At 41.1% G+C, this 14,288-nt stretch overlaps 1 protein-coding gene across 3 annotated transcripts in view; it reads left to right on the forward strand.

The window, feature by feature from the left end:
• CCDC141 (coiled-coil domain containing 141) overlaps positions 1-14,288 on the forward strand; it is a 158,891-nt gene that overhangs the window by 74,514 nt on the left and 70,089 nt on the right. For all 3 annotated transcript variants that reach the window (XM_037044359.1, XM_037044360.1, XM_037044361.1), the window contains one exon: positions 8,790-8,984. In XM_037044359.1, the coding sequence (XP_036900254.1) occupies positions 8,790-8,984 (195 nt within the window). The remainder of the gene's footprint in view (positions 1-8,789; positions 8,985-14,288) is intronic.

A 14,288-nucleotide genomic window follows, 5' to 3' on the forward strand; every position in this document is an offset into this window, starting at 1 on the left:
TCTGAATGGACACTGAATTTTATTAATGCTTTTTTCTGCATCTATTGGGATTATCATATAGTTTTTGTCTTTTATTTTATCTGGTGAATTGGCATTTATTTGTTTTTTAACATATTTAATTTACCCCTTTACCATATATTCCCATGGTTTAAGAAAATTAACAGCATAACACTGGTAGTAAAAGTTCCTCTTTCCCCTCTGTTTCCACTTTGCCTTCTCCCACTCTAGGCTCACTAATGGAAACTCCCACCCACATTTAAAATCCTGTAAGAAGACTTCCCAGATTCCCTGTATCAGATTTCTCTTTCCAGCCAACACTTGTTTTGTTTTCTACTTGAACTTATCATTGTCTCTTTTGTATTACTTAGGTGTTCTGAAGAGGTGCTAAATAATGCTTTTTAGATTGTATTACACTCCATGTAGGAGAGTTGGAACGTGCCCATCCCACTGTCCTTTGCCTGCACTGCCATGGGTCCACCTTCCACAAGATAATTCTGGTACTGGGGGCATCTCCCCTTGTGTAATCCACTCCCCTCCATTTATTGATATGATCACACGGAAACTATTCTAGGTCTATTGTTACTTATTCGTTGAATATTTTAGCCCAATGGTTACACAATTTGACTGATTATAAAATTATATTTTTCCTAATTTCAAATAAAATACTTCAGATTTTTTTTAAAAAACATATTCTCTACCCTACCAATAATAATTGTGACTCAGTGGGTTATTGGGGTAGGTGCGAAAGTATGTTTTTAAAAATTTCCCAAGAGATACTGATAGCCAGATTTAAGAACAATTGTTCTAGTCTGTATCTGACATTTACTGTGGGTAAAATGTGAGGTCTGTACAGAAAGTATCCAGCCAGGTACTATGAAAAAAAGAAATATTTATTGAAGAAGATACAAGATACAGGAAACATTGTACATAAGACAATGGTGCCTCAGTCCCCTTCAAAGTAGGCACCTTGGGACCTCCCACAGTTCTCCCAGCATCACTTACACTGTTCAAAACACTCCGCGAAATCTTTGGTCGTCATCGCCATCAGCTACCCCATCAGCTACCCCATCAGCTACCCCATCATATTTCCCTGAATCTCATCGATGGTCTGAAATGTCTTCTCTTTCAAAGGTGATTTTAGTTTTGGGAAAAGCCAGAAGTTGCAGGGCACCAAGTCTGGGCTGTAGGGTCTTAGTCACTTGGGTGAGCTGAGGTTTTGCCCAAAACTCTGCAGGTGATGTGAGGTATGAATGGGTGCGTTGTCATGAGGAAGCTGCCAGTAGCTGTGGCCTTCTGAATCATTGGAATAGTGTCCATGGAGGAATGTTCAAGGTTAACACAAAATTTGATGCAGAGTTATTGCTCTACTTGCTCAGTCATTTTGAATGTGATGGCCACACAGTACACATGCTCACAAAACCACCCCCACTGACTAGTATAGCAAGGTTACCATTGTTCACACATGCACATTCCAGTCCACTCTCCTTGGCTGCTAGGTTTACATTGATGTCAGGCAAGCCATTCTTGTTATGTTAACAATGGCTTGACTTTTTCTAGAGAGACCTCTTATATATGAATTCTACCCACCTTTTTAACTTGATCTATTTCATTTAGGGAAATCTTCAAAAGAAGCAAACAAGAAAACTTAACAATTGTATTATGATATGTTGAGCTCTTGAAGATAACTTCAATAGATTACCTAGACAATGAAAAAGTAAGTCCTTTGGGGGCATCAACATAAACTGGGACAAGGTAGTCAGCCAGTGGCATAATCTGATTGTAGACATATTGTGTTAGGTGAAAATAGTTTGGTGAGCTAGACTTTTATTAATTTCAATTAAAAATAGAAACATAAAACCCCCAAACATGGCTCTGCTTCTTACTTAATCTACTTAAAGGAAATGTGAGTAAGAAAAACAAGAAATCTAGCCCTGGCTGGTATAGCTCAGTGGATCAAGCACAGGCCTTCGAACCAAGGGATTGTGGTTCGATTCCCAGGCAGGGCACATGCCTGGGTTGCAGGCCAGTTCCCAGCAGGGGACACATGAGAAGCAACCACACATTGATGTTTCTCTCCCTCTCTTCTTCCCTTCTCCTCTAAAGATAAATAAATAAAATCTTTAAAAAAAGAAAAACAAGAAATCTAAGAAAAACAAGGACAAGACACTAAAGAGAAAATAATAACTCTTGGGAAAATTTCTCCCATGTAAGTAAATTTTTATCTAAAACCTATATTGAACTACACACAGAAGGAAAAAGTAAATGCATTGAATCTTCAATCATTTTGAAGACTTGCTCATGAGTGCAATTTGTTATGCTTTCATTTTATATAAAAACTTTATTCTGCCACACACATCCATTTCAGCAGCGAACACCCTGCTCTGTGCAGCTGAAGGGGCCAAGCACTGAGCAGAATAGGAAAACAAGACACTTCCCAGATGGGTCCTTTTTTTTTTCCTGCTACTTTAGGAATAGTTGTATGGACTGAGAAAAAAAGAAAACAGCAACTGTTACACTATTACTAAAAAATTACTTAGGTGATAATTGTCATTTGTTTTACAGACTATCAGTCCCAACCCTGATAGGTTAATTTATGGCAAATGCAGCTAAAACCCCACATTTTGGTAGGGCCTGAAATCCAGGAATTTGAAGCATGGCCAGTTGAATTCATAGATGATTGACCAGATGAGCAGAAGGCCCTGTTAAGTGCTGGTGGCCACCATGCACTGAGAGAAGTGAGGCTCAGCAAAGCAAAATGGCCCGCTTGAGAACACTTAGGAAGTTTGCAGCAAAAAGTGTACTTCCAGTTCCCATCTCTGCTCTTACCTACAAGCTCTCCTTGAGTCAAGAGCTGTGATTCTCTGTCGTATGGCCAGGAGGTGAAATACCACACTTCTTTCATCTCTCAGGTGACACATGGCATCAGTTCTTCCTGTTTGCAATCTGTGACTTTGCTGAGATGCATCACAGTGAGACCAGCAGACTTCCAACGGCCTGTGGGCACTGAACTCTGCCCTCCTGTAGCAGTGGAATGAGACCCATCTCTCCCACACGGCCCTTGTTTTGTGTTAAGTCAAAGTAGAAATGCCCGGGAAAAGGAGCAGGAGAGGACGCTGCGGCTCAGGTTGCGATCTGATTCAGCATGATCAGTTTCAGCTCTTCAAGGGCTCACCGCCATTCTTCTAAAGCACAAGCATTTCTTTTAAAAAAATGCCTGCTCAAACTCACTTTTAAATGTTCTTGGACGAAAATTGCCAGGTCTGTTTTGTTAGTACCATCTGTTCTGGCAGTCATATAAAATTCTAGGATGCTGTGTCACTGAGTTCATTCTCCTGGATGCTGCACCAGGTGGACCCGTAGACTCAGAGAATGAATGCACAAGAAACGGGCTGTGTCTAATGAGGTGTCCCAGGAAATAGCAGTGTTACAGGAACTGCACGTGAACGCGACACAAGCTTTGCCAGACGTGATTTTAGCCAGTGTTCTTCACAGTTGATATTTTCCTAGTAGTTTACAAATATGTTCTTCGTCATTCCTTTTTACCCATTTTCTCCCACTTAACAATTACATTCTGAAGTCAATTTTATAAACAGCAATAATTTACCACATGGTGTTGAATCATTAAATCTCCTTATGTACAGAGACGTTCTCATGTGAAAAATAGCTTACTCAACATATTGGGATTTTATTTTTTTTCTAATGGTGTACCTAATATTTTTATTTTTTGAATCCACTTGCTGACTATTTTTATGCCAATGCATAAATCTATAACTTCATGTGAAGAGCTAGCCTGGGACTGTTAAAAAAAAGGAAAGAAGAAATTATTGTTATTTTGTCTATCAGCCCCAATCCTCTTAAAAGTACCCTTTCAGTCAAAGGATCTACGAGAAAGCTCAGTTTCCTCAGCAAATGGAATACTGAAGTGCACAGTTTGAAGGGGTTACCGCCGTAAGTGAGGAAGGAGAATAACGGAGCGGCCCGTGGAGGGACACACGGTGCCTTCACTGGGTCAGAGACATGCATGTCTCCCTGTCACACTGAAAAGCCAAGGAAATGGCAGGCTGTGGCTTTCAGCTGGTGAGGACAAGCACTGGAAATATTTTATTGCAAAGTGACTTGAACTCAGTCAGAGGTTTCACACTTAGCAGGCAGGCAGCCATGGCTGAGAGAAAACAGACCGAGATTATCACCGCTGGGTCCCTCCAGCCTTGATGACAGTGACAATGGAAGTGTTTAAGTAGTTTGATGGATTCAGGTGACTCTGGAAAGTTTTATCTTAAACACGAAATAGTGAAAGCGTCCCCTAAGAAAAACGACCGGAGAAATACATCATCAAAGTGGTATAGAAATGCATCAGAAACTGCCCATAGTTTGCCCAAGGAAAGCAGAACCAATTTTTCTTAGAAGATTGAATAGAAATATTGAATAGACCCAGCCTCGCTCAACACCCACAGAGTTCATGTGAAAATGTAATTAGGAAGATGGGGATGGAGAATCAGGGAGGATAAGAAGCACAAAGTGGCCCCTGACTGTTTCCCTGGGAGGCCACAACCCACGTTTTACAGCACGGTGGGAAGGCACAAGGTCAGAGTGGTTTTCGCAGACTGGGCCCTCCTCCAGCGATTCCCTTAATGCCGCCTGCAGGATTTATGCTAAAGGCAGATTTATGAACACTCAGAGAGCAGGCATTTCTCTTATTCCTAGAAAACTGCTCTTTTATTTTGGTATGGTTGCCAAGCAAAATTAAGCTTGAATTTGGGCTGTAAATTCTCAATTATATCTATAATAGCATTGTATTTATTTAGAAACAGTGAGGCTTCTGATTTTAAATCACAAAACCCAAGGGCCATATAGAACTTCTATTATTTTCATGGCCTTTTCCAAAACTTATGGAAGTTTCACCTTTATAATTCTAAGCTGATATGGTTATTGTAATCTGCGCGTGGTTTAGAGAACACTGTATGTGACCTCTATGAAAAGCTAAGGCTAGGATACTGGTTGACAGAGCAGATTCTAGGGTAAAACTACCCGAGTTTGAACTGGGACTCTTTCACTTACTATTACTGGGACCTTGGGCAGGGTCCCCCTGAGCCTCGGACACCCCATCTGTAAAATGAAGACAATGATAGTCCAACCCTGTAGCAGTGCGGTGGAGATGAAATGAGACAATGTGTGTAAATCATTTAGCACAGCGCTGGCATGTACAAAGAAAAATCCACCCTGCTGTTTTTCAGTTAAGACGACACCCTAGACCAGTGCTGCTCAACTAGTGTGCTGGGAGCATTTTTAAAACATGCCACACCTGACTATTAGTCAGGGGCACTGACCTTTTCCCTTCGATTGTCAAATAAATAAATGATAACCGTCGACACAACAGTAGCTGTCCTGTGGGAATGAATCAAAATTACACCTACGTGTTTTTGGTCAGATCGGTGTGCCACAGAACCTTAATCTTAGCAGTTTATGTGTGCTGCGGGATGAAAAATGTTGAACATGGCTGCTCTGCAGCTTAGTGTTGTCCAGGCTGAGCACATGGTGGCTGTAACCTGTTCCTCCACCTCCCAAATTCTTCTCCGTTCCCCTCCCCGCTAGCTTCCCAGGCCTTCCCCAGGCATTCTGTATTCCTTAAGGGGTATTCCTCTGATGAGCACAGAAGGTTCTGGTCAGTGTTGAATTTTTTGAAAGAATTACCTGCTTTATTCTGTCATCACACGTTAAGCACGTCTTCACCTGAGGTCACTGAGGATTAATGCCCCATAAAAACGAACAGACAGAAAAGGAGAGAATGGACACAAGAGAGAGGAAATGCACTAATTGAGGAGCTGGAGAAATAGGGACAAAAGAGGAAAGAATCAGAAAGACTTGTGAACGCAGGTGAACGCCTAGCTGATTCCGCTGGTCTTTGCCCCGAGAAGTGTTTCCCAACATTGTTTCAGCTGGGGCATTGGTCCCCTGAGATGTTAGCAAGTAAATGGTTTCTTGGTCAGCAGGTGTGTTCAAAATATTTCACACACGTTTCCCTCCAGGATTTCAATGCATATGAACATACTCAAGATCCTGGGAAGTACTGCAGTGAAGAAACCTGCTGTATTGTGTTTATACTTTAATACCGATCAATACACAACACTGATCAGTACCATTTGGAGGATCTTCCCACTGTTGTTATTTTACAGCTGGGTAACAAGAATAGCCACAAATAAAGAGCCAATGTTAGGGTACTAATGTACCACAATAAAACTGATGGGAAGAAAAGTGGGACGAACATTTAGTGAGTGCCTATTATGCGTGCCAGAAGTGTGCTGACTGCCTGGAAAATATTTGCTCTCTCCCACTGAAGTTAAGGTAATGGTTTTTAAGTGGGAGGGATATTTGCAGTGCTTTATGAAAGAACGGCCTGGCACATACTAGCTGTCCTTAAGTGGGAACAAAATAACTCTTTAAATAAGGAAGGATCTTGAGAACTCAGCCCTATTCATACCTGAGAGTATTGTTTCTCCCTGAGAAGTTCGGAGATTTTGGAATCTCTTTATCCTCCATTCCCTGGAATCTAGCTTTATATACACACCTGTGAACTAGTCCTGATTCTGTTACAGGTGTATAGGTAACAGGTGTACAGGTGTATACACACATACAGGTGTACAGGTGTATAGGTTGTATAGGTAACTGTGAGCAACATACTCCTTTGAACCTCTGTAAATACTGGAAAAATAATAGTATCTGACTTAAAATTGCAAGGTTGAAACTTACAAGCCACAGGTTTATAATAGGTGCTAAAAATGCTAATCCCTTGATCCTGACCCTTACATCCACTGATCAAAATATTGTTCTCTTGCACAAATACTAGAACAGGTTCTATGGAGTCCATACAATAATATGTACACTTTTTTACTTTCGACACCCATTAGTTGTTATTTAAATATTACCAGATTATCTGTGTGTATGTTTATAGGACCAGCATTTATTTAATATAGTTAATAATGTAAATATATATGAAAAGTATTTAAAATAGCAGTTTATGTATTTATCATTAAAAGAAAGAGCTACATTTTATTCTTTATTTGTATTTCCTAAGGCATCCAGTCTGGTGTGGGGTACACTGTATTTCATATGCCTTGTGAAATAAATGTATGGAAATAGCAGTAGTAAATTGCAGTAAAATTATACTTATTTTATTCAGTATAATATAACAAATGTAACTTAATAACAGGACGTTTTGCACTACAGAACAAGTCATGATGGAGTCAGACTGTGATTTTTGAAATTTGGTCCTAAATTTCCAATGCTTTATGAACAACTATGTTTAGCATTCTGTCTCAGCTAAGTTGGAAGCCAGAAATTTTACTGATGAGACTGCATCTGGATTCAGTTTTTTTGTGCAAGAAATATAAATTTCCCTTCAAATAAGTTGAGTGTTAATATGTTTGGTTTGCAACTCTTATTTCCTTCCTTCTCTCCTTACTGTTTTTCATCCCCATGCAATAGAAAGTAAAAAGCTATTGCCCTGGCTGGTGTGGCTCCGTGGACTGAGCTCCAGCCTGTGAACCAAAGGGTTGCTGGTTCGATGTCCAGTCTGGGCACATGTCTGGGTTATGTGGTCCAGGTCCCCAGTGGGGGGGGGGGTGAGAGAAGCAACCACACATTGATGTTTCTCTGCCTCTATCCTTCCCTTCCCCTCTCTCTAAAAATGAGTAAGTAAAATCTTTAAAAAAAAAAAAGAAAGTAAAAGCTACCTCTTTCCTTTTTCTGGAATGTTTATGTATCATTAAGAGTGAAGCATTGCGAGGTGACATGGGTCAGGAAGGAGGGAACACTGCACAATCACAACTATTNGTCCAGTCTGGGCACATGTCTGGGTTATGTGGTCCAGGTCCCCAGTGGGGGGGTGTGAGAGAGGCAACCACACATTGATGTTTCTCTGCCTCTATCCTTCCCTTCCCCTCTCTCTAAAAATGAGTAAGTAAAATCTTTAAAAAAAAAAGAAAGTAAAAAGCTACCTCTTTCCTTTTTCTGGAATGTTTATGTATCATTAAGAGTGAAGCATTGCGAGGTGACATGGGTCAGGAAGGAGGGAACACTGCACAATCACAACTATTAATTTTGTGGAGAATAGCAGCTGTTAATTTCAGTCCTAAGTGTAGGCAAATGCAAAAACAGCAGCCATAAATATGAGGTTTTCCTTTCTTTCTTGTACACATTTGCCCACATTGGCAATGAAACTGTACGAAAGCGACTTTTTTCATGCGTAAATGAGTAAAGGTAGGTCAAAATGATGTAGAAACTGAACAATGATGTTGATTTTATTTTGGTATGTTCTCAGGCAGTATTAACGGGAGTGGAAACAACCTGCATTAAGGGCAACCGCACATCCCAACCTACCTGCCCCTTTCTGCTATCGTCTCCTGTCCCCTTTGAACCTCTTTTCTGTGTTATCTATTTTTTTAATTTGTATTTACTTATTTATTTTTAGAAGGGAAGAGAAGGAGAAAAATATCAGTGTATGGTTGCTTCTCATGCGTCCCCTGCTGGGAACTGGCCTGCAACCCAGGCATGTGCCCTGACTGGAAATCATACCGCAATCATGTGTTTCGCAGGCCCGCGCTCAATCCACTGAGCTACACCAGCCAGGGCCCTGTGTTATCTATTTTTTAATCTACAATTTGATACTCCTACCTGGAATGTAGCAGTTCCTGCTTCATGATTTGAAAATTCAGTGACAGACGTAAATGTTCTGCGGCCCTGTAGCAAGGGGAAGACGTGCAAAGTGAACTGAAGCGAGTGATCTCTTGCAGGAATGGAACTCCACCGTTGAGAAGCTGAAGAGTGAGGCGCCTGAGACCCTGCTGTCCGGAAACCACGTGGAGGAGGAGCCTCTGCAGCTTTCTCACCAGAAACTGAGTCGGCTTCAGGAAGCATTTGGCCAGCTCCTTGTGGAAAGGGAAAGCTGGTTGAAAAAGGCAAATGATTTTTTTAACAGCGCCAACAAGGTCAGTGTGAGATCAGGTTGGTGGTTTTAGGTAACCGGGCAGGCCAGTAAGAGACCCATTACTTCAGCAGGCTGGAGCACACCACAGAAACTGCAATTTCATGAAGAGTTTCAAAATTGGCGGCAGCGGAGAAGAGCTTTTAAAATATATTACTACCATGGCCGTTATTTGGTTCTCCACACGAAGAGACTCGATGCTTTGACAGGTTAAGAGTCACTTTTTAAAAATCTCCCACGAGGGCTTTGTCCGAAAGCGGTCCTGGGTCTGTTTGGGGGTAGGAAGGAAGCTGTGCCCACCACTGCACTGTTTCTCGTGGAGGAAGAGAATAGTCATAAAATATACCCAGTTTTAAAAAACTTGAAATTTTTACCAAGAGGTCTTTCTTTTTTTAAAAAATCCCTTTTTATTTATCAGGTAAGAAAAATATATGAATATTGCAAGGCTTCTGCATGGAAACCATAAGGCTAGAAACAGAATCTTGAACTGACTTCCCTGCATAGGTCTTGCCTTTGTTTTTATTTTTTTAAGTTTTTATTTATTTATTTTTAGAGCGGCACAGAGAGGGAGAGAAGCATCAATGTGTGGTTGCCTCCTGTGCACCCCCCACTGGAGACCTAGCCCACAACCCAGGCATGTGCCCTGACTGGGAATTGAACTGGCCACCCTTTGGCACACACGTTGGCACTCAGTACACTGAGCCACACCAGCCAGGGCTACAATAGTAATTTTTTTAAATGAAAAACAAAGTGGTTCTTTAAACTCATGCAGTAATTCAGGTCAGATCCTGAAAACTCATGTTTCTTAACCCTAAATACTTGATTTCTAGGTCCCTTTTTTATCATTTGAATGCCATGACATTCAAATTATACTAAGCGCAGTTGGGACTTACCCATACTGTAGCATTCTCTACAGTCGAGTGCCCTAAGGGAGGTATAGAATTCTTATTCTTTCTCCCTTTCCATGGCATCAAGGAAATGATTTCCAGCTCCAAATGTAAGAATTCAATGTGAAAGATGATGGGTACACTTCCTCAGCAAAAATAGAAGCTGGAGCTTGGAAAGGAAATGTTTAACTATGATTCTTGAAATTAACTATTTACTATATTATTAAGAAGTGATAAATGATGAAATAAGGTAATAGGTAAATTCATTTACATTAAAGAAAGAAATTCTTTTCAAAACTTATAAATGGTATTTTTTACTTGGTATTTATTCTGTAGAATCTCCAAATTTTACAAGATTCTCACTATTTAATCTAATTTTGGTATAATGCTTGTATTTTAAAAATCTGTAAGCCAATATAGTTCCAACTTGTGAAATTCAATAACATGTCATTATCACTACTTGTCTGCATTGATATCAGTGCCCACTCACTGCCTTTGACTACTTCTTAATCCTGCTAGGGATTGATAACTACCCAAGGCCCAAAATCAGGTCTGTTTCTTACCCATTATCTACAGCCTTTGGCTTGAGGTGTACCTGAAGGGAGCAGTAGGTGGCGATGTTGGCACACAGGATCATGGGAGTATTGTTACTCGTGCTTTTCCTAAGCCAGTCACTGGACTCAAGCGAAAATTGGGTCATATAACTCAAGAAGTTGAGATACTTCCTCACCATTTTAGTTATTTACTGTGTTTGCTGAGCCTGTTTGCTAAATCACTTAGCAAGAAATAAAAGTAGGGCTTGATTATCAACAATGAATGGTAGCTGATAGGAGAGGAGTTTCTCTGATTACTAGATGTTGCTAAGAGTGGTGAGGACATGGCATGAAGTATGAACATAACACCGATTGTATGTAGTAACCCCTCTTGGTCCCCCCATATTGTCGGCATTCGATTATATATTATTTATTATATTTCTAGCATGAGCACAAAAAGGAAACTCTGGTTAATATGTGTTGATTACCCAAAATATATTCATCATTGTTTAGGGAACGTGGTTTAAATCAAAATGATAAATATACATACTATGTTTCAGGAGCAGAACAGTGTGAGTCTATATTTGTATAACACTGATGACTGAGCGCAAAGCTATATAAAACATGGCTGATTAGTCATAAAGTTTTATATCCCACGATTTGCATTCCCAGGCATGTGATTTCACTGGGGAAAATCAAACGGAAGGGAGAGGCCGGGTCTCCGGGTCTTGTGTGGTCAGCCTGAAGGCAGAGGCGAAGAGGGAGTGGCGGCAGCCAGGAGAGCACGCCAAAAGCAGTTTGAAATGGAATGGCTGCCGTGGCTTCCACTGCTTCTGCACTCACTGCTGAAAAGTTACCGTGCGCTTAAAACGCTGATGTTACTTTTTCACCACATTCACAGTGATGCAAACCAGTAATGCCTGTAGCAACATTATTAGTAGAACAGAAAATGATTAAACATGAGGTTTGGTACTTTTTTTTTCATTTATATATACACTCTTTTCCTCTTTCAAAACAGATACATTTTAGCCTCCATGTGGGAAAATGGTAATTAAAATGACCCAGTAGTTGTATGGATTCAAAGAGAAAACCTGTCCAGATAGAGGACCTAAAAAATAGTATCCAGAAGGAATTTGAGGTGACATAAATGAATTCAAGAAATTAAGCTGGTTGTCACTAGACATCAAGGAAGGCATAATTACGTCCGGTTTCATAACCCTAAGCAGCCCGTCTCAGACTTCTCATCCCCAGAACCACCTCCCTTTCTCTTGGAGAGAATTAGAGCAACTTGCTTTCACTCCCTCCCTCCTTTCACATTTGCATCCCACTAATATGTTGTGTGTGTGCTGTCCTCATCCATCATGTGTGCACTTGGGCTAAAGTTACAAAAGTACAACCTCTGCCTTCAAGACGCCCTCGGTCTAGTTCAGAGGAGAGGCAAGGAAACACAAGAGCCCTGTGCCGTGGGAAGAGCGATGATGGACCACAGGGGCGACAGCCTTCACCTGGCCTAGGGAAAGAAGGTCGGGAAGGCTTCTCTAGAGGATGCGACCACTGAGGTAGACCTGGAAGGCTTGGGCAAGGAGGGATTGGGGGAGGGATTGGGGAAGGGCTGGGTGGTATAAAGCCATGCCGTGTTTGGGGAACCTCAGGCAATTCGTTTGCCAAAAGCATAGGGGGTGAGCCCAGAGTGATGGCAGCCCAAAGTGGTGGAAGCAGGCAGGGGTCTGCTGGGAAGGGTCTTGAGTAGAATGCTGAGACGTTTCTGTCTTATGCTGGACATGTCCTTAGGTAGGCAGAGAAAGTAAGAATTTGAGAAAGTCGTGGTGAGGCAAACCACCTCATGTAGAAGCAGGTGATGTCTTAATTTACTCTCCCTCATCTACTCCCTCTAAGAGAATGGTTTAGGAACCTTTGGTTTTAGAGCTCGGGGACAAGTTTTCTATTTTTTTAAAATTAAACATATTTTATTTGTTTATTTTTAAAGAGAAGGGAGGGGAGAGAGATAGAGGCGGGGAGAAACATCAATGTGTGAGAGATACATCCATCTGTTGCCCCTCACACTGCCCCAGCTGGGGAACTGGCCTGCCTCCTAGGCACGTGCCCTGACTAGGAACCGAACCAGCAACCCTTTGGTTCACAGGCCAGCACTCAATCCACTGAACCATGCCAGCCAGGGTTCAGAGACAAGGTTTTTGAACCCACAGCAAATATTTGACAAAAAGGGCTAAACTATTAGCATAAAATTATTAAAATATATATAACAGAAACAACTATCCAAATCAAGGACTACTTTAGCATCTTACATTTGTATGACAGCCCACAACTCACTGCATATTTAATAGTCTTATAATCAAGATACTCAATTTTATTGTGACTCATGAGTGTCTTTGGATGCTCAGTAATTATTGGAATGATTAAGAGCAATGAAATATTAGAAACGTGGAGTTTCAAGGCCAAGTACATTACATCAATCATAAGAGATGATATTGATCCGAGGTAACTGGGCTGAGATCACTTTGAAAAAGGAGAGCTTAGTTACCTTACTACCCGAGGACGCGGATTTCCAGCTCAGTCTCCACGTCACGTCTGAGAGGGGGGAGTAGTGCTGTGTAAAGGAACCTGTGATCCCACAGGTCACTTCCTCTGAGAAGTCTCCCTGCATATTAATTGCTCATTTCTTCCTATTCCCTTAGTGTTGCTCTGTACTCTTGGCAAAGAGGTTGTGTCTTATCATCTTTGTATGCCACCTGGTGTTCAAACCTTCATTGAACGCAGGGCCACCTGACAAATCAATGCATATTTTGAGCTTGAGTTTTCTTTTCCCTAAAATAGGTCTAGCCATCCTTACCCACATCAGGGAGTGCCATTCAGCACCAGAAGTTCTTATAATTGCTCACAAATGTACAGAATCATTTCAGGGCCTAGCTGGAATAAAAATAAATAAAATTGCGGAGTATTCGGTGAAGACTTAGAAACTGCTCGTATGACACTTTTCTGAAATACTATAGTGGATTTTGGTGCCAGGCTATGTGGGGCGTGAAGCTGGTCTCAGACGCTTATTAGCTCTGCGAAATTGGGTAGTGACTTTACTTACCTGTAAGATGGAAATAACGATTATACGTATCTCACAGAGTCAGGGCACTGTCTACATGAGTTAATAAATACAGGATTAGTGTGTTGAACAGCCAAGCACTAAGTGCTAGCCATTATTTTGTCATTGCGTATGCATTTAATACTGAGCTAGGTACTCAAACATGACTTTAGTGCTTTTGTTCATTTTCATACCCCCAGTATGTAGCACAGTATATACCCCATAGATTTCAGTAAAATATGTTGAATAAGTGAAAAAATAATGCCTAGCACATTGTAAATGAACATTTTTTCCAGGTTCATTAATATTCCCAAGATCATCCTAAAACTATTCAGATCAATTTACATAACTCAGAGATTACAAATAGTGACTGGCTATCTAAAGTTCTACTTATGGGTATAACTTATCCATTTCTAAAATACACTTAGAGAGAGTGAGAGGTGGTCAGTACATAAACTTCCTGCATTCCTTATTGGTAAAGTGCTTCAGACTCTCTCTTCCAGTGTTTTTACAGCTTTTCAGGTTGTCAGACCAAAAGCTGCTTTCGGTACTCAGGGCTTTAAACATCTCTTATCGATACTTCTAATCCGCCTTCTCGCACTGACAACTGCTGATCCACCTGCTCATACCGATAACCTCCTTGCACTGATGACACTGATAATTCTTGGGCCCAGAGCAGCAGCCTTGGAGAGGCAAGGAGTGAGCTGGAGCTCCTGCAGAGAGCAGGAAAAATGGGAAGCTGAAAGTCATATCCCTCGTTTGCCCTTGATCTTCATGGCATCTGCAAACCTGGG

Source organism: Sturnira hondurensis, unplaced genomic scaffold (genome assembly GCF_014824575.4).
Source record: "Sturnira hondurensis isolate 20B ecotype Veracruz unplaced genomic scaffold, ASM1482457v3 Scaffold0004136, whole genome shotgun sequence".
Taxonomy (NCBI): Eukaryota; Metazoa; Chordata; class Mammalia; order Chiroptera; family Phyllostomidae; genus Sturnira; species Sturnira hondurensis.